The sequence below is a fragment of the Saimiri boliviensis genome, chromosome 18 (assembly GCF_048565385.1).
Source record: "Saimiri boliviensis isolate mSaiBol1 chromosome 18, mSaiBol1.pri, whole genome shotgun sequence".
NCBI lineage: Eukaryota > Metazoa > Chordata > Mammalia > Primates > Cebidae > Saimiri > Saimiri boliviensis.
In genome coordinates, this window is record NC_133466.1 from 6,484,220 (window position 1) to 6,505,588 (window position 21,369).

General features: G+C 40.7%; 1 protein-coding gene across 3 annotated transcripts in view; it reads right to left on the reverse strand.

Moving 5' to 3' along the window:
- SH3BGR (SH3 domain binding glutamate rich protein) overlaps positions 1-21,369 on the reverse strand; it is a 62,309-nt gene that overhangs the window by 13,286 nt on the left and 27,654 nt on the right. For all 3 annotated transcript variants that reach the window (XM_039480404.2, XM_010338257.3, XM_074389258.1), the window contains exons 3-5: positions 18,960-19,040; positions 2,043-2,117; positions 654-746 (exon numbers count right to left, since the gene is read on the reverse strand). In XM_039480404.2, coding sequence (XP_039336338.1) covers positions 654-746; positions 2,043-2,117; positions 18,960-19,040 — 249 coding nt within the window. The remainder of the gene's footprint in view (positions 1-653; positions 747-2,042; positions 2,118-18,959; positions 19,041-21,369) is intronic.

Below are 21,369 nucleotides of genomic sequence, written 5' to 3' on the forward strand. Positions count from 1 at the left end.
TTTCAGAACTCCTTGAATAAGTGGCCCATCCCAACCCCCATCATCTCAGCTTGGCATTCACAGAACCACAGTCTCCCCAACATTGCCCACTCCTTATCCGCTGCTTCTACAGGGGAACCCCTTTAGAATTAATAGTGTGACTTCATCAGGATCTGCTATTTCCCTAACTGAACTTACATTAACTGAGTGTCAGTTTCCCTCCCCAAGGAGTTCCTGTTATCTTCAAGTTCCTGTTGTCTTCCCCCAGATATACTGCACCCCCTTAGCTATGTTTCCCCACTGGGCAGGGCTCCTGGGTGGGTGTAAGCTAGGAGTCTGTCGTTAATCATGACCAAGCAGAAAGGTCCCTTGTTTATAAAGGGCATGCACCTAATCTAGCCATAACAACACCACAGCAAATTCTCCAAGCCTTGACTAGCCGGCTCCCTCCAGGCCCAGGTTCAGGCTCCTTCCTTTGTCTTCCCTTTAGACCTCTCTGCACAGGGACCCCAGTGCTTATCAGTGGAAACTACCTGCTTCCTCCCTGGCTGAACTCTCAGCTCCTCACTCTTTCTCATTGCTTGTGTCCAGAGTCAAGTTGTACAAGCCCTGCAAAAGTCTCTATTGAACAGCAGTGAGTCCAGTCAAACTGCTGTGAAAAAGTGAACACTCACATTCTTCTCCTGGGCTTCAGAGAGATTGCCTGCATCTTCATTGCCCTCTTTCTGTGCCTCAGTTTCTTCACCTTCTTCAGCCTTCTCTGATCCCTGGTCACAAAGGAAACCCAGGATATGAGCTCCCCTCAGAAAAACAAAAAATAGGCCACACCTGCTGTGGCTTTCTTATTTAGACATATGGTATGTAAATGAAGCAAACACAGACTGCCCATTCATTAGGTCACTTAGCAACTAGAGCATAGGATCTCTAAATCACAAAATGTTGACTGGGATAAATCAAAGATCCAACCTATGTGCACTGCAGGGCAACAAACTGTCTAAGTGAGGAGTTTCAATTCACCCACTTCAGGCTGATAAGGAGAAATTCAAAGAATTCTTTCTTTACACAGTGTTTTCTATCACTTGTATGGAGGGGGTCTTTTAATTTTAGAGATTAAAAATTAAGAAGATATATAAGGTAGACAGATAAAGTAGACAGGTAAACATACATAGATGGATGCTTGGATGGATGGATGGATGGATGGACTGATGGACAGACGGACGGATGGACGGATGGATGGATGGATAATGTAGAGAGATATGTAAACAAATAGATGGATGGAAGGACGAATGGGTCGATGAATGGACAGATGGATAGGCAGGTAGGCAGACGGATGGATGGATGGATGGATGGATGGATGGATGGATGGATGGATGGATGCATGGATAGATGGATGGATGGATAGATGTATAGATGATGATGATATGGTTAGGCTTTGTGTCCCCACTCAAATCTCATCTTTAATTATAATTCCTATAATCACCGTAATCCCCACAAGTCAAGAGAGACCAGTGGAGGTAACCAAATCATGGGGCAGTTTCCCCCATGCTGTTCTTGTGATAGTGAGTGAGTTCTGATGAGATCTGATGGTTTTATAAGAGGTTCTTCCCTCTTCATTTGGCATTTCTCCTTCCTGCTCCCTTGTGAAGAAGGTTCCTTGCTTCCCCCTCACCTTCCGCCGTGATTGTAAGTTTCCTGAGGCTTCCCCAGTCATGCTGAACTGTGAGTCAACTAAATCTCTTTCCTTCATAAATTACCCAGTCTTGGGCAGTTCTTTATAGCAGTATGAAAGTAGACTAATACAGATGGATAGATACAGATGATAGATGGATAGATAATAGACAGATGATAGATGGATGGGTAGATGGGGGGAGAGAGAGGAGGGGAGGGAGGGAGGGAGAGAGAGAGAGAGAGAGAGAGAGAGAGACAGAGAGAGAGACAGAGAGACAGAGAGAGAGAGAGAGAGAGAGAGAGAGAAAGATTAGGACCAGGCAGACATTCTTGAGAAAATAGACAGTCTTGAGGAAACTGACATAGGGATTATGGCTCAAGATACCAGTGCTTACCTCTGCAGTGCTGGGTGCCTCTCCCACTACATCACCATTGGGAAGGGATGATGTTTCCTCGGGTGATTTTGTCACCTGCATTATGTAAAGTGAGAGTGTTTGAGAATTTTCTTGAGGACAATAGCTTGCATTTCAATGTCTTAACTATTCAAACTATATTTGTCTTCATCTTTCATTTTATCTTCACTAAGTAGGGAGGGCAGTCATTACCACCCACACTTCAGAGACAGGAAAATAAAGGCAGAAAATGTCACATTGTGAGTTAGGGGAAGAACTAGGTCTATACCTCCTCCCTGATGCTCTCTTAATTTACAAAATGGGTCCCAGCCTTTTAAAATATCAGGATATTTTTTATTACAGAGGCACTGCAAGCTTGTGGGAGCAAATTAAGCCATATACACACCCTCCAATCCCACTCCTGTGATAATCAGTATCAAAAATGTGATAGGGTAACTCTTTATCCTAATACATAAAGGTTATTTTAGGGTAGAATTGGTTGCCATTTTTCTTTTGTTTTTGTGGTTTTGAAACAGAAATAGGAACACAGTACGCACCACTTCATTTCTAGCCCAATGTACCATGGACATTTGTCCAGGTTAATTGAATCATTCTTTTTAACATCTGCTTCATATTAAATATATAATAATTTACTCAAGCATTCCCCAGTCAATGCGTGTTCTGAATGTTTGTATTAGTTGTATTAGTTCCAAGGCCAATATACTACTACTTTTATCACTGTATATTATAGGGTAGCTTATAGGATATATTTTAATATCTAGAAAGTCAAGTTGTTGCTCATCTTGTAGTTTTTGTTTGTTTGTGTGAGGGTTTTGGGTTGGAGGGAACAGAGAGCAAGTTTATTGGTGAATGCTCATGGCAAACATCATCCAAGAGAGACAAGATGGGGAGGATGCTGTGACCAGAGAGCCTTCGGGGGTAGATACACAGTCCCACACAAGGCAAGGGATAGGGCTTGGGGGATGCTGGGAATGTGCCCAGTCACTCATCGCCACACAAATGAGCTCTTCAGAGTTGACAACCATTGCTGTCCTCACGTCTGGCCGCCAGCATCCTTCCTCTGTCATCTTCCCACCCAGTGTGACAAGGACTTGCCAGATTTCTATGCCCATCATGGCACCATTCTCTTCCTTTTCAAACACCCAAAGTCCTTCCACATAATCCTTGAACTCAGACATAATCCTAAGACTAGGCACCCTAGTCCTAATTCCTGGCCACAGTCTGCAGCATGGGCAGGAAATGTTCAAAGTCCAGTACCTTCACATTCATCTCTTCACTCTTGAGATTCCCCAGGACCTGGAGCACATCTGGCCCAGGGCCCTGGTCATGTCCCCACACTGGCTGTGAGGACCTTACCATCACCCATTCAGTCAAATGGCTGGAAGTTCTCCTTGAACTCTGCGGTCTGATTCTCAGTGAAGTTACATGTCAGACTGCTCAGCTCTGCTCAACTACAGGCCAGAATGTGTCACCTTCCACGAAGAATGACTGCTCAGAGGCCTATCGTGAAGGATTACATGCTAGAAACTTTAGGGTACAGGTTTCTGATGGTATTGCTAAAAGAACTGAGACCATACCAGCAGGCTTAGTCAAAACTTCAAGAACTTTAGTTAAGAAGCAGATGGGGCCGGGCGCGGTGGCTCAAGTCTGTAATCCCAGCACTTTGGGAGGCCGAGGCGGGTGGATCACGAGGTCAAGAGATCGAGACCATCCAGGTCAACATGGTGAAACCCCGTCTCTACTAAAAATACAAAAAAATTAGCTGAGCGTGGTGGCACATGCCTGTAATCCCAGCTACTCAGGAGGCTGAGGCAGGAGAATTGCCTGAACCCAGGAGGCGGAGGTTGCGGTGAGCCGAGATCGCGCCATTGCACTCCAGCCTGGGTAACAAGAGCGAAACTCCGTCTCAAAAAAAAAAAAAAAAAAAAAAAAAAAAAGAAGCAGATGGGTTCATGAGACAACTAACCCAAGATCAAGTGGAACTGGAATTAATTAAATAAGACTAAGTGAATTGGTGAGGGGTGATACCCTTTCCTGCAGTAATGACCCATCTGGTAGTTTCAAATTAGAAAATTCCAGAACATCTCTTGAATGAATTTTGTGCTCCAAATTCCTATCTTCTACGCTTCTCAACAAATGTTCCTCCCAATCTCCTTCTGCTTCTTCCTTTTGTGTTCCTTCAAGTGATCTGTCATCTGTCCAGTTTGATCTTCCTCCTTAAAGTCACTGGGAAATGCTACACTTACTTAAATATTTTGCCATTATTCAAAATTGCTTTCAATAGAAACTCACTAATGATACCAGAAAATGAGTATCAAAACTTTTCATCACAAGTCACTTTTGGCCAAAAATTACATTATCCAGATATATTATCCCTGCCTTATTCATTAGACTGAAATGTAGTTCCTCAAGAAAATCCATCTTCCAATAGATGTTTCCATGACTCGAACAGAGGGATGTGAAACCTCTTTTGAGCAACATGGGTCTGGCTGTTGCAATGTTAAGACTTTCCCAGCGTGGTTCTCATGAGGACAGCCCTCACTAGGATGTATAAACTTTGGCACTAAGGAGTTACATGCCAACAGCAACCTGTAAAGGTGACACTTTAACACTGCTATCACAGACAGTTGTGATGGCTCACACCTATAATCCCAGCACTTTGGGAGGTTCAGGTGGGAGGATCGCTTGAGCCAAGGAGTTCAAGTCCAGTGTGGGCAACATGGTGAAACTCTGTCTTTACAAAAAACACAAAAATTAGCCAGGTGTGGTGGTGCATATCTGCGGTCCCAGTTACTGGGGAAGCTGTGGTGGGGGGATCACTTGAGCCCAGGAGGTCATGAGTCATGATGAGGTTACTGCACTCCAGCCTGGGAGACAGAGCAAGACCCTCAAAAAACAGAAAACAAACAAACAAAAAAACTATTGTAATGGCTATGTATATCTCTGTCAATTAAAGGGAAATCTAATTGCCCATATAACTGGATGTCTTTCATTGGTATATTAATAATATCTCCCTGACTAAAATAATGTACTAAAAGATATTGATTGCTGGACATGATGGTTCACACCTGTAATCCTAGCACTTTGGGAGGCCGAGGTGGGCAGATCATCTGAGGTCAGGAGTTCAAGACCAGCCTGGCCAACATGTCAAAATCCTGTCTCTACTAAAAAAATTAAAAATTAGCTGGGCATGGTGGCGCACATCTGTAATCCCAGCTACTGGGGAGGCTGAGGCAGGAGAAACGCTTGAACCTCGGAGATGGAAGTTGCTGTGAGCCGAGATTATGCCACTGCATTCCAGTCTGGGTGACAGAGCAAGACTCCATCCCGAAAATAAAAAATAAATAAAATAAAAATTAAATTAAATAAAAAGCATTGATTATGTTGCGTTTTGCCTGGTATCAGACAACAATGGCTTAGGTTATTAACCATACCTTTAGTTAATCCTTCTTTAATCTGAAGCTAGCATGTTTTAGAACCGTGTTTTTCAATTGGGAATTTCCCTCACCTACTCGCACAGTTATATTAATAAATAGATGTTTAGGACCTACTCCAGACCTACTAAATCTTGTTTCTTGATATTCTTATCACATGCTTGGTATATTCAGAGTATATTGTGTCTCTGAATAATTACATCAAGACTTTTGCTGTGCCTATTTATTGTTGTAAATTAGATATAATGTTGTCTGTATTCTTTGAAATGGGCCTAATGATTACATTTATAAATAATTTGTCTAAACTTCTGGGGGATTGATTTTATAGTTTTGTTTTGCATGTCACAGAAAACAACAAATTTTCTCACCGAATATATTATTCTTGTTATGACTTCCTAGTCTTTCACTTTTGAAAATTATAAGGAACAAATAAAAGACACCCATTTTAAGTCTGTTGTCATTTACAGATATTTTTGTTAGCATGTTTTGCTTTGATGCTTCCCTGAAAGCTTTCTGTAATGAGCTATAGGCAAGAATGCTTCATCTTCTATGAAGGAGGGCTGCTCAGAGCCCCTCAATAAAGGGTTGTAATTTTTTTTGGGTTCACGTTTCTGATGGCATCGCTTTAAAAACTTTGAGTCCATATCCATGGACTTAGTCAAAATTTCCAGAACTTTTGTTGAGAAGCAGACAATTTCATGAGATGACTAACCCAAGATCCAGTGGAATAGGAATGAATTACATAGGATTAAATGGTTTGGTGAGGGATGATAGTCGTTTTTGTTTAAGTACTGTTGATGTTATTTTTATTTTTATTTTTTTATTTTTTAGGCACTACCTACCTGCCTATGATGTTATTTTAACGTCTTATTTTCCTTATATATAAGGAAGCCTTTTTTCCTTTCTCTTAAGCTTTTCATACATTATAATAATGTTGTAAACTCTGCTTTTGTAAACTGAAATGAATTACTTGTAAATGACCTCTAATTCTCCCTGCCTGATCCCTCTGGAGTTCAAAAATTCTTACTGAATCTGCTTATTGAATTAGAACGTATATATACGTTTTGGCGATATAGTTATTTGCGTAACTTCAATAAGAATCTGCCATCCTTCTTGCCAGGGCATAATTGAAAACATTAGTTATGTAACCCAGGTCCGGTCTGCCATGTCCTATTAAGAATGATATTCATTTAATCAGATATGACCGGATGCTTTTAAAGAACTTAGCTTGGCTTTATGGAACCAATGCTTACTTACAAAGCCCTCTTGGGAAAACCGGCCTGGTCTTTGGCCTAGTACAGCCTGCCCAAGACAAGAAAAATGTTCTAAAAGCAATGATGTTGCATATGATTATTCGTTTGTTTTATGAGCATAAAACAAACATAATTGTCAAGAGTACTTATTTTTAGCTTGAGTGAGATTAATTTTCCTTGCTGACACCTCTCCACAATCTTGTTTACTACAACATGACACTGAGATAAGTAATGTTTCCATAAATCAAATGTCTGTCTTTTCAAAGGATACTGGAAGTACTTTGCCCCTGTGCACAGTATGAACACCTACAAACCCAAGCAATGCTGACAGCACAAAGGCTCCAGCACAAACTGTGCTGCTAATTGGCGGGGTGTCTTTGTACAAGTCACTTAAGCTCTGTGGGCTTCATGTTGCTCCTCTCAGGAGAGAAGAATCTGGACTGGGCAGCCTCTTAGGCATCTCTAGGCCAGGTTTCATAATCCCGCAGCCATCCCTTTCTTCCACATAATGAGAGTTTTATATAATATGACAGTACCTGAGCACAAATCAGAACAGGATCTAAAAACTGAGCTTAAATATTAAAATAAAAATGAGATAAGATAAAACACAGCAGAGGCTGAAAGAGATTTATATGGATTTGTATAAATAGACCTCAAAACATAATTTTTTTAAAAAAGCAAGTTACAATAAACAAACCTGTCCCATTTACATTCAATTTTTAGAATAGTACTGAATATCTCTGGAGTGTTTGATTGACTTTGGTACCCCAGTTAATTATTGCCTCAAATTTCAGAGGTGAACATCTACTATAAGTTATGAGTTGTATTTGGCTCTGAGAATGTAAATATGAAAGATAAAGTCCCAGATTCTGCATCTTATCTCTAACAATCTTCTATGTTGCTGTCTGAGTCAGAGGCTTTGTGAAATTCTCATTGCCAAGAAAAAAGTCCAGAGAGACAAGGCCCTTTACGATCTCATTCCTATTAACTTTTCTTTCCTCAGCTCTTATCTTTACCCACCTCTATACCCTGGTTCTACCAAAACCTCTGATTCTGTCCAAAGTGCGACTTCAGTGAATGAACCATACTCATAAACCTCATTGCCTTAGTGTATAAATCCATCTTCTCACAGTGTCTTGATTATCTTTTTCTACTTACTTAGCTCCTACTAAATCTTTCAATACCAAGTGAGATATCAACTCTTTTAGGAAACTTAATCTAAGGCCTGAGATTGGTGGACCATTTCCATATTCACAGACAGTTATTATGCCTACTATAGAATGCTCACATCTAACAATTCCTCTAGACCTCAAAGTTCCTTCAATCAACCAGCCCAGTGTCTAGCCCAGTATATGCTCAAATAAATTCTCTAGAAAGAATACACTAGCCAGTTGTGGTGGCTCATGCCCATAATCCCAGCACTTTAGGGGGCTGGGGCGGGTGGATCACAAAATCAGGAGTTCAAGAACAGCCTGGCTGAGATGGCAAAACCCCACCTTTACTAAAAATACAAAAAAATTAGCTGGGCATGGTGGCAGACACCTGTAATCCCAGCTACTCAGGAGGCTGACACAGGGAATTGCCTGAACCCAGGAGGCAGAGTTTGTAGTGAGCCGAGATCATGCCACTGCACTCCAGCCTGGGTGACACAGCGAGATTCCACCCCAATAAAAACAAAAAGAGAAATGTCAGATATAGGTGATGGGGAGGAAGGCAGCAAACCACATTGCCATGTATGTACCTATGCAACGATCCTGCATGTTCTTCACATGTACCCCAAAACCTAAAACACAATAAAATTGTAAAAAAGAGGTAAGGGGACATATTTCTCTCTTCACTTTAAAGCTGGGAAAACATTAAAAATCTTGTTCCCAAATTCAGGGTCAGTAGGTAAAGTATATAAGGCTTTCTAACTGAATAACATAATCTTTTCCACTGGAGTTCCTCTTCATGTCATGCTGAATGAGAGAGATTATGGGTGGAAAGAAATACCAGGACTACAAAAGCCCCAATGAGAAGAGAGATGAACTCAGACTTCTCAGGAGAAATGCAAGAGAAGGGGTATAGGATGTGGGATATCCCTAGGCATGAATGGCAAGTCATTATCTCAGAGAGAGAAAAACAGCAACATCTCTGTTGATCAACTTCCATCCATTTGTTTTATCTTTGTTGCTGAAAACATGAGATTGATCCTGGACACTTTGAACACTGGAAAATAAGTTCATCTACTCTAACTTCCCCACATAATCTTCTAAAATCTGTATTTTTTTCCCTGTAAAATGTAAAGCAGTTTTTAGACATAGTAACTTAGGACAATGCCATTTGCCATATGTGTGTCTTTCTGCTTTGAAACAAATTTTCTTTGAGTTGTGTTCTTCTCCATTTAGAGCAATCCTCATCAAGTTTTGACTAGAACATTTTAAGGGCTCTTAACTAATAAGAACATAGGCAATACATCACTGCCATAGCTTAGCTTCAAATATTGCTCCAGGCTGGGCACAGTGGCTCATGCCTATAATCCCAGCACTTTGGAAGGTCAAGGTGGGCAGACAGCCTAAAATTAGGAGTTCACCAGCCTGGCCAATATGGTGAAATCTTGTATCTACTAAAAATACAAAAATTAGCCAGGTGTGGTGGCAAGTGCTTGTAACCCCAGCTACTCAGGAGGCTGAGGCACAAGAATCGCTTGAACCCAGGAGGCGGAGGTTGCAGTGAGCCAAGATTTGCGTCACTGCATTCCAGCGTGAGTGACAGAGTGAGACTCTGTCTCAAAAAAAAAAATTGCTCCAGTTCTTCATTATGAAAATTTTAAAGACACAGAAAAGTTTTTTAAAATAAACTACATAGATTCAACACTTGCTAACATTTTTCATGTGTCTCATGAAAGTGCACCCTTAAATATTCTAGTACTGTCTTCTAAAAACAAGGGCATCTCTTATAGAACTCCAGCATGTTTATCACATCTAAGAAAACTAGCAATAATTCCCTAATCTCATCTCATGTCCAATTCCTTTCCAAATTTCCTGAGTTGTCTGCAATAAATATTTTACAATTACTTTCTTTAGATTTGAATCTCTTAAAACTCATTAACTGCATTTGGTTCTCATATTTCTTACATCTATTTTAGTCTACAACAGTTCCACTTCTTTTTATTTATTTATCTTTCACGAATCTGGGTCAGTTATCTTGAAGAATGTTCCAAATTTTAGTTTTGTCTAATTCTTTCTTTGTGATATTATTTAACTTGTTCCTCTTCCTGTTTTTTCATTTTCTTTTTTATTTTTTTTAATGGAGTCTCAATCTGTCACCCAGACTGGAGTGCAGTGGCATAATCTCGGCTCACCACAATCTCCACCCCCTGGGTTCAAGTGACTCTCCTGCCTCCGTCTCCCAAGTAGCTGAAATTAATAGTTGTGTGCCACCATGCCCCGCTAACTTTTTTGTATTTTTTTTTTACTAGAGATGGGGTTTCACCATGTTAGCCAGGATGGTCTCGATCTCCTGACCTCATGATCTGACCCCACCTCAGCCTCCCAAAGTGCTGGGATTATAGGTATGAGCCACCACACCTGGCCCCTGTATTTTATAAACTAAAACTTGGAGCTGAAGACTGAATTGGATGCAGGTTAAATGCTTTAGCAAGAACACTTGACAGGTGAGACTGTGGGCTTCATGTTTGCAAAAGGCAGCACATGATATCAGTGAGTCCCACTAGTAGTGACAGCAGATTTGGCTATTTTGTTAAGGTTGTGACCAATAGATCTCTTTATTATAAAGATCTGTTTCCCCTTTGAATTTAGCAAATAATGTCATTATCTCAGAGAGAGAAAAACAGTGGGGCTAATACTTTAGCACAAGAAATTGATCTGATTCCCCTAAGAAACAAATTTACTTAATGCCTTTTACCTAATTTGATTATCTATTAATTAGCTGTGTTGCAATTAATTATTACATTGGCTTTGGCAAAAGGGTTATTTTTCTAATTCTATCATTTATTTGCTATTTGACCTATTAAAAAAAAAAGTTTGAACAACCAGGGATGAATTAATTATAGATTCCTATTTAAAAGGCAGAAAAAAAATGTTTGGATCTTTTCTTCTAATTATTAACTGTAGAGTAAAATATTGGGGTTATAGTTACCTCCCTATGTGACAAGTGAGGTTTTTTTAAAATTTATATTAGACTTAAGGGTAGACAGGTTTTCTATAAATGTACCTCTAAACACAAGGGAGTGAAGAGGATTATTGGATTATTGGAATTGGATTATTAACCCAATAGGGTTAATAATCAGAAAATATTGAAATCAAATTCTAGTCTGCAGCTTATGAGCCTTGTGATCTGGGGCAATCTACTTGAACTTTTTAGCCTCATTCTTCACTTACCATGTATTTTCTTTGACATCTATTAAATGCTATCATATGAGTTACTTTTTTTAATGGCTAGAATTCCACTGGGAGCCTCACAGTATCGGTTAAGTTGCGAGCCCTCTAGGAGTCTGTTCCTTTTTGCCTGTTTGTTTTTGAGAACAGTATCTCACCATGCTCCCCGGGCAGGTCACCAATGTCAGGGCTCAAGCTATCCTCCTGCCTCTGCCTCCCGGAGGATTAAAGGCATGAGCCACGGCGCCTGGCCTAAGAGTTTGTTCTTGTCGCTACCGCTACGACTATTGTTGTTTAAAAATATTAATAAAATTTCCATGGTGCCTTTTAAAAAAGCAAATTTCATAAAATATAACCATTAGGTATTGAAAATGCAGCACAAAAAGACATCTTGCTGGTGGAAAGAGAGAGAGATACCAAATTCACAAAGGGGAAAGAATCAGGCATGGAGAAAGGAACGAAGTGGCCTTATAATTTCCCTGCACTACTTGAGTTTCTTAACTACAGGAAATATGATATCACATTCATTCTGGAAAAGCTTATACATGAATTTTAGTTAAATGAGTCTTTAATATAGTGGTTGTTAAACAGAAATGAGCATCAGAATCAACTAAGAGACTTTTTGCAAATGTAGATCCCTGGGCCTCTCCCCCAGTAATTTGGGGTCACTAAGTGTAGAGTAAAACTCAGGCATCTGAATTTTTTTAAATTGTCCAAGAGATTCTGATGCCAAGCTGAAGTACTGGAAGCCGATTAAACAAAAGATACACAAATGGTCATCGCAGCACTATTCATAACAGCCAAAACGTGGAAACAACCCAAATACCCATCCACTGATGAATGGATACTTAAAATGTGGTCTATCCATTCATTCCACAGATATTAGTCTGCCCTAAGAAAGAAAGAAGTGCTGATACTGGTAATTCCTTGTTGACAAGCTTTGACAACATGATACCAAGTGAAAGAAGCTAGTCATAAAGGACCCCATAGTGCATGGTTCCATTGCATTAAATGCTCAGAGGAGGCAAGTCTGCAGAGAATGAAAGCATTTTAGTGGTTCCCTAGGGCAGGTAGAAAGGCTGAATTAGGGGGTGACAGCTAAGGGGTACTGGGTTTCTTTTAGGGTTGATTAAAATATTTTGGAAATAGACAGTGGTGATGGTTGCACAACTCTGCATATATAAAAAACCACTGAATTGTACACTGTAAATGGGTGAATTGTGTGGTATGTGAATTATATCCCAATAAAGCTATTTAAAAAAAAAAGAAAAGAAAGCACAGATACTAAAATCTTTCATCTCAAATTATGTAACCAAAAATAAATTAAATTAAATTAACCAACATATGGAAAGAAATTAATAGAATAATAGGGGATTATAGTTCCTTTCCAGGAAGACTGGGACCATTGAAAACTACAGGCAGTTTTCTAATTAATCATGGGAAGCTGAAAACAGATCACTGTTCTTACCAGGACTCCACTGACAATACAATAAAGATGTTAAAAAGAAAAGGATAAATTCAGAAGAACAGGGTAAATGGGCAAGAAGTCTATTTGCAGGAAAAGAATATCCACATAAATTCAAAGGCAGAAAAAAGAATAGTTGAGTATCCCTTTTAACCAGAAAAAATCTGAAACCTAATTGCTTACAAAGAGGGGTATGAGGGAAAGAAGTAGTAGATTTACTTTCCCTCCTCATCCCTGGATGGCAAGTGACTGTCCCCTTCTAAATAAGCAGTTTTTGTTTCTGTAGAAGCTGAACAAGAGGAGATACGGCCTCTTGGGCACAAGGCCAGCTGAAGTGGAGAACCATGCTGAAAACAGGGGGTCTATATAAGACGTTCATATTCTGAAAGGGGAGACATTCCTATTCCCTCCCCTACTTGCTTCTAGAACATTGGTAGTCAGATTTATTTCCCACCTTCCACCACCCCCACCTCCACCACCAGCCTCATGACCACCTCTAACACTTCCACCACCACCACCAGCACCAACACCACTATCACCACCACCACCATAACTACCCTACCACCTTTACCACCACAATCACCACCAACACCACCATCATCACCACCACCAGTACTACCACCATCACTATCATCACCACCACCATCACCACCTCTACCACCTCTACCACACGACCACCACCATTATCACCATCACTACCATCACCACCATCATCACCACATCTACTACCTCCACCACACCACCACCATCACCACAACTACCACCATCATTACCATCACCACCACCATCACTACCATCACCACCACCATCACCACCACCATGACAACCTCCACCACACCACCACCATCACCACTATCATTACACCCTCATCACCACCACCATCACTATCGTCACCACCATCACCATGACCACCACCGTCACCATCACTACCATTATTACCATTACATCACCACTACCATCACCACCACCACCATCACCATCACTATTATCATTACCACCATCACATCACCACTACCAGCATTACCATCACCACCATCACCACTGCCACATCACCACCATCACCACCAACACCACCACCATCACCACCACCATCACTATCACCACCACCATGACCACCACTGCCATGATCACCACCATCACTACCACTACCACCATCACTACCATCACCCCTACCACCAGCACCACCACCATCACCTCCTCTACCACACCACCACCATCACTATCAACACCACTACCATCACCACCACCATGACCACCACTACCACAATCACCACCATCACTACCACTACCACCATCACTACCATCACCCCTACCACCATCACCACCACCATCACCTCCTCTACCACACCACCACCATCACCACCACCACTACCACCATCACCATCACCAACCACCACCATCATCATGATAATCACCACCACCATCATCATGACCATAACCACCACCACCATCACTACCATCACTACCACCAATCACCTCCACCATCACCACCACCATCACCACCATCACCATCACCACTACCACATAGCCTTGTTATGTTGCCCAGGCTGGCCCTGAACCGATCCCTGGGCCCAAGCAATCCTCTCATCTCAGCCTTCCTAGTTGCTGGGATTGCAGACATGCGCCCACCACTCCCAGCTTAGTACTTTGTCTTAAATACAAACAGTCAAAGATCGCCAAACATCTGAGGAAAACAACTTACATAAAAATAAAAAGGAAAGTAAAACAAACAGAGAAGAAAGAGAATTAGAGAAAACAGAGAATTCAGTGAGTTGAAGAAGATGTAAAAAAAACTATATTTAATAAACTCGGAATTAAGAAAAATAACCTATGTAATAAGAATGGGAAGCTATTTAATAAGGGAATATGCAGAGATAACAAAAAAGAGCTTTTGAGAAGTTCAAATATGATTGATAGGAGAAATGGAAAAAAAATATACCAATAGAGGGAAGATAAAGTAGAAAATTGAGAAAATATGCCAGAAAGTAGAAAAGTACAAAAATATGGAAACTGGGAGAGAAAAGATAAGAAAATTAGAGAATTCATCCAAGAAGTCCAACTTTAAATAAGAAGAATTCCAAAGAGAAAAGAAAGTGAAAACAAACTGGAAATGAAGCCACATAGAAGTCCTCTAACATTCTGTCTTCCAGAGCCGAGGGGCACGACCTTCCATATTACAGGGTCCCAGCAAACGCCTAGCACAAATAACAAAGACCTCTACCAGCTACCTCAACATAAAACCTCAAAACCAAAAAAGAAGACCCTAAAATCTCGCAGAATTGGAAAAAACAAAAAAAGGCAGATAAAAAGATCTGGAGACAGACTGGCATCAGATGTGATCTCAGAGCAGCTCTGGAAATGGGAAGAGATGATGGAGCGGCCCTTCCCAGTTCTGAGGTGCAGCAATGCCCAGCCTGAAATTCTGCACCTTACCACACTGCAAACTAAAGCAGGAAAATAGAAGGCATTTGCTGCCATGCAATGTTTAGCAGGACTGTTTTTTACTATTTGACCTTTCTAATATCATACATGTAATATTTGATAAAAGTTAATTTTTAAATATTCAAAAAACAATCTTTTTATAGCAAAGTAGTCTGTTAGGAGAAATAAGTTCAAGATATTGATTCTGTGATATAGCGACTATAGTAAATAACAGTGCACTGTATTTTGAACATCACTGAGAGAGATTTTAAGTGTTCTCACCACAAAATAAAGTATACGATGAAATGCAGATGTTAATTAGCTCAGTTTAGCCAATCAACAATGTATACGTATTTCACAACATTATGTTGTATATGATAAATACATACTATTTTTATTTGTCAATTTAAAAAATAAAATATCACACAAAAATGAAAAAATACTCATTTGGTTACAAAGATGTGCTTAACACAGAAATTTACCACAGCCAAATTCCCTTCTTATAGCACAATAAAACCAGGCATGAATTTCTAAAATAGAATTTAATGGTCCTAAGCTCAAGGAGATTAAAATGCTCCTCTCTGGAAGGTACAGTGAAACTGGTCCACCGCAGTGCAGCAGGACGAACGTTACAATCCTCTCAGAAAGCAACTGGAGGTACATTCCAAAGCCATAAAAACATTTGTGCATTTTTGTCTCACCAAAGGAGCTAATGGGAATTTACCCTAAGGAAATATTCCAAAATAAAGAATACTATTTCATGGTGACAACTAGTGCAGAGTTATTTCTAATTTAAAATTGTGAGCAACCACAGGTTCAAAAACATAAGCATAATGAAAAACTATTATGCTGGACACAGTGGCTCACACCTGCAGTCCTAGCAACTTGGAAAGCTGAGGCAAGAGGATTGCTTGAGCCCAGAAGTTCAAGACTAGCCTGGGCAACATAGCAAGAGCCTGTCTCTGAAAAATTAATTAATTAATCAAAAAAAATTTTTTTTGAGATGGAGTCTCGCTCTGTCGCCCAGGTGCAATGCAGTGATCTCGGCTCACTGTAACCTCCACCTTCCGAGTTCAAGCCATTCTCCTGTCTCATCCTCCCAAGTAGCTGGGACTATAGGTGCCCACCACCACACCTGGCTAATTTTTTGTTGTTGTTGTTGTTATTTTTAGTAGAGACAGGGTTCTACCATATTGGTCAGGCTGGTCTTGAACTCCTGACCTCAGTGATCCACCTGCCTCAGCCTCCCAAAGTGCTGGGATTACAGGCGTGAGCCACCGTGCCCGGCCAAAAAATCTTTTTTTTTTTTTTTAGGCGGAGTTTCGCTCGTTACCCAGGCTGGAGTGCAATGGCGCGATCTCGGCTCACCGCAACCGCCGTCTCCTGGGTTCAAGCAATTCTCCTGCCTCAACCTCCTGAGTAGCTGGGATTACAGGCACGTGCCACTATGCCCAGCTATTTTGTGTGTGTGTGTGTATTTTTAGTAGAGACGGGGTTTCACCATGTTGACCAGGATGGTCTCGATCTCTCTACCTTGTGATCCACCCGCCTTGGCCTCCCAAAGTGCTGGGATTACAGGCCTGAGCCACTGCACCCGGCCCAATGGAACATCAACTTGACGGAATGTTATACAAAATATTTAGATGACCATTATGATACCATAAAAGCTTAAACATTTATGATACAATAAGTAAAAATTAAAAATATAGGAATAAGTCAATTATGATATATCAATGTGACAGAATATCAGACAAAAAGTTTTAAACGATCATTATGAAGCCTATAGCCACATGAAGAAAAGATTCTAATGCTATAAAAAAAGGAATGAAAAAAATAAAAAGATATTGCAAAGGGAAGAAATAAGGAAAACGATTCCTGGAATTTGTGGTGAACAGAAAGAAAATATTTTTCTACTACCCTCTCCCCCTTCCGTTTATTGGGACTCTTGGTGAAGAAAGTAGCTTTGTCTAAGAATTTAATCTATAAAAGGTTAAAGAAAAAGTCATTTCAAAGGTTTGCCACATTATTATTGACCAAGAATAGAAAATTCCCTCTTGTTTAGACAACCCCCAGTGGGCCTTTGTAAAAACAAGACTCTCCCCTCCTACCACCCTCTGGTCTGGGGTCCAGAAGAAGGGGATTAGGAAGTAGCAGGAATATGGGAGATATCTATTGAAAGATAGAGACCTTGGATTAAGAAGAGAGATTGAGCTTGGGTAAACAATAGAGATGGGAGAACTTTCCAGAACATAGGGAGGAGAGAGGAAGCTAGGGAACTGGCAGCAAGCAGGGACTCAAGGCACTCTGCCCAAATTTCCAGTAGTGGGAAGGAGTTTTAAAAAGCCAGGACTACAGGTGTGAGCCACTGTCTCCAGCATAATAGTTTTTCACTATGCTTACATTTTTGAACCTGTGGTTACTCACTATTTTTAATTAGAAATAACTCTGCACTGGTTGTCACCATGAAGTAGTATTCTTTATTTTGGAATATTTCCTTAGGATAAATACCCATTTGCTTTTTAAAACCATGATGTCTGCCATTTTCTCTTTCCCTTTGTGGAAAACTGCCCCCAAATCATTGTCTATGCATAGTCCTTCCCTGTCACTACCAGTCCTCCTTACACCACTCTGTCTGCACCACATGCATCTGCCTGTACCTCGCCTCTGAAACTACTTCTGTCATGGCCTCCAATAACTTCCATGTCATCAAAGCCAGTAGTCACCTTTATGGCCTCACCTGACTCAATCTCTCAGCAGCATTTGTCATAACTAACATCACCCTCTTCTGTAAAGAGCTGAGCTCCTCCTGGGCTGCCATGACACCATGTGCCCCTGACCTCCTCCTGCCTTCCCCACTCTCCATCTTAGCCTCCTTAACTGCTCTCACCTTCTATCTTCCAGCCAACTTTAAACTTGAAGCCCCACCTCCACCCCCACTCTGGTCTCCCTTCTGTCAATTCTCTCATTACTTTGTTTCATCCACTTTTCATGACTTCAGCTCCATCTACATGCTTGCAGCTTCCACATGTGCATCTCCAACCCGATTTCGCAGAGGTCAGCATGCAACTGCCTACTTCACTTCACTCAGCTGTCTCATTCAAACTTAATTTCCCCTGTCAACATGGTCCTCTCTCAGAGCAGAATCTAACACACACTGGTTAGAAGTCATCATGGATCCATCCCTATCCACATTCAATCCATCAGCAAGTCTTAGCAAGTCTCGTGAATTAAACGTGCACACAAGTCAAATTCATCATACTGGCTTTATTAGCATAATTCTCTATTTAATTATATGTAATCAAAGATGAGACATCACTAGAAGAAAAAAACTTGATAAAACTTATCTTGTTCTTGAATCGAGATCTTACTTGTCCCATTTTTCTGAGAACAAAATGCAGTTTGGTTCATTTAAATAGAAATAAACCATAAGGGCACATACCATTATGAAATTAACTCATATAAAGCTATATGAGAAGTCAAAACAAAAGAATTGTATAAACACAATCTAGCAGCTCAAATGCTTATATATTTAATGAATGCACCCAAGATTATTCAAAGTAATGATATTTCCTAACTTCGGTGTTATAAAATTTGCCATAACGAGGTGATAACATAGCATAAACATGAAAAGCATAATTTTGAAACTTTTTTTTATTGCATTTTAGGTTTTGGGGTACATGTGAAGAACATGCAAGATTGTTGCATAGGTACACACATGGCAGTGTGGTTTGCTGCCTTCCTTCCCCCCTCACCTGTATCTGTCAATTTTGGAACTTTTTTTAGTAAAAACTGCATTATCTCTATGCATAGGATTTCATCAGATTAAGAAGTATACAAAAATCACATTAATTTAAAGATCACCATTTATTAAGCAGTCTTAGATGCTGATTTCTATCTTTATTTGGTATTACCTGTATGGATCCCCAAAGGAGTTTGTGCAAACTTACCTTTGAGTCTGGAGGAGGAGCCAAGCCAAGGAAGGAATAAATAATATTCTCTTCTTTTGCAGAGAAGAAAGAGTCAAAATCCTTGAAGCAAAGAAAAAGAAAGTTTAAAACGACTGCACACTTTTGAGCATGTTTATTTTCAGCAACTGATCTTTTTTATTTATTAGTCATTAAGTTAGGGGCTCACACAAAAAGTCATCCCAGTTTGCTTTGTCCAAGATGACTAACTCCGAAGTTAAGAAATCTAACCATGAACTTTACGCTTGTGGGGTTTTTTGGTTTTTTGGTTTTTTGAGACAGAATCTCGCTCTGTTGCCCAGGCTAGAGTGCAGTGGCGTGACTCTATCTCATTGAAACCTCTGCCTCCCAGGTTCAAGCGATTCTAATACAAGAGGTGTACCAGCCCCAGCAATAACCAGGGGAACGGAAGGAGTTACAGCCCGGCCCGTTGGAGTTGCAGTACCACGAGGGACGCCAACACCCAGAGGAGTCCTGTCCACCCGAGGACCCGTGAGTCAGGGAAGAGGACTTCTCACTCCTCACTCCCAGAGCCAGAGGAGTCCCCCCAACTGGGTACAGACCTCCACCACCACCCCCAACACAAGAGACTTATGGAGAATATGACTATGATGATGGATATGGCACTGCTTATGACTAACAGAGTTATGATTCCTATGATAACAGCTATAGCACCCCAGCCCAAAGCTAACCACCTTCTATGAAGTGATCTTTTCAGTGCTACAACTTGTCTTACCTGAAGGAATACAGAGAATTGTATGAGAAGTGCTCACACGGGCAAATGCAGAAGCCACTGCTAAATACCCTCAGTGTTCATTTAATCCTTATAACATGTAAAATAAACATCTTTTTTAAAGAAGAAAACAAAACAAACAAACAAAAGGCCTCAGCCTCCCGAGTACATGTGCCACCACATCCAGCTAATTTTTTGTATTTTTAGTAGAGATGGGGTTTCACCATGTTGGCCAATTTGGTCTCAATCTCTTGACCTCATGATCTGTCTACCTCGGCCTCCCAAAGTGCTGGGATTACAGGCATGAGCCATAGCGTCTGGCCCCTACATTTGTTTTTATACACTTTCATTGTGCCTGTATACCACAGCAAGAGCTCTCACGCACATGCATGCACGCACACACACACACACACACACACACACACCTATCCATGCTCAGGAATTGCTGACAAGACCCAAATACACACAGTAAAATGGCTTTTCCAAGTTTCACACCATTAGCTAGTTTACTTATAATCTGGCCCTATGTATTTGGTCCCTGATCAGCTGCGACGAAGATGACACAGGCTATCTGTATTGCAATTAAAGTAGCTGTAAGGGAGAAGATGCATCTCAGGCCCTCCCAGTATGACTTAGAGAGTGGCTGTTTTGGCAAAATGCAAACAACTGGAGTGATCTGAAACTCTGCAGTGGATTGAAATCTGATGCTCAGTGAAGCTCCCACCTGACTCCAGATCCCACCAGGGCCAGTCCTTCACCAGGCAGGTCCGGCCCTAAACCAACTTCCCAGTAATGCAGCTGTCAATAGCTTAGAAGAGTTTCAATTTTTATAACTAAAACATAAAAGATATTCCCCCAGACTACTTTATCACTGCCAATCTTTGTCATCAGGGCCTTGATGCAATTTCAACAGTGTTGCCAAAAGGCTCACAAAGTCACAGAAATTTGTCCTACTTAACAGGGCAACACACAAACCAACTTAGTTGTTCTTTGCTTTCCCTACTCTTAGTGAATGTTAAAAAGCACAAAACCAGCCAGGCGTGGTGACTCATGCCTCTAATCTCAGCACTTTGGGAGGCCAAGGTGGGAGGATCCCTTGAACCCACAAGTTCAAAGCTAGCCTGAGCAACATTTCTACCAAATATACAAAAATTAGCTGGGCATGATGGCATACACCTGTGGTCCCAGCTACTTGGGAGGCTGAGGTGGGAGGATCTCTTGAGCCTACAGATCAAGGCTGCAGTGAGCCATGATTGTGCCACTACACTCAAGCCTGGGAGAAATACTCTCTCTCTCTCTCTCTCTCTTTCACACACACACACACACACACACACACACACAAAGCTTAAAACCAAATACAGGTCACAGTTATTGGGAAAAAATATTATGCATTCCTGTGTGTTATTTTTATTCAAAGCTTTACTGTTTTCCTATCCATTGCCTCAAGTCTCTCAGTGATTAATTTTATTCTTTTATACTGAATACACGTTTGCAAGTTGCCTCAAATCTTAGTTGAAAGGAATATAACATCACGAGTAAGTGCAGGAATTTTGGTATCAGAAATTCTGATTGATTCCCAGAGTACATTCTTACTAAGCATTGTTAAAAGATTACATCAGATAATGCGCTAATAGTAGTAGTAGTATTAAGTTGATGAAA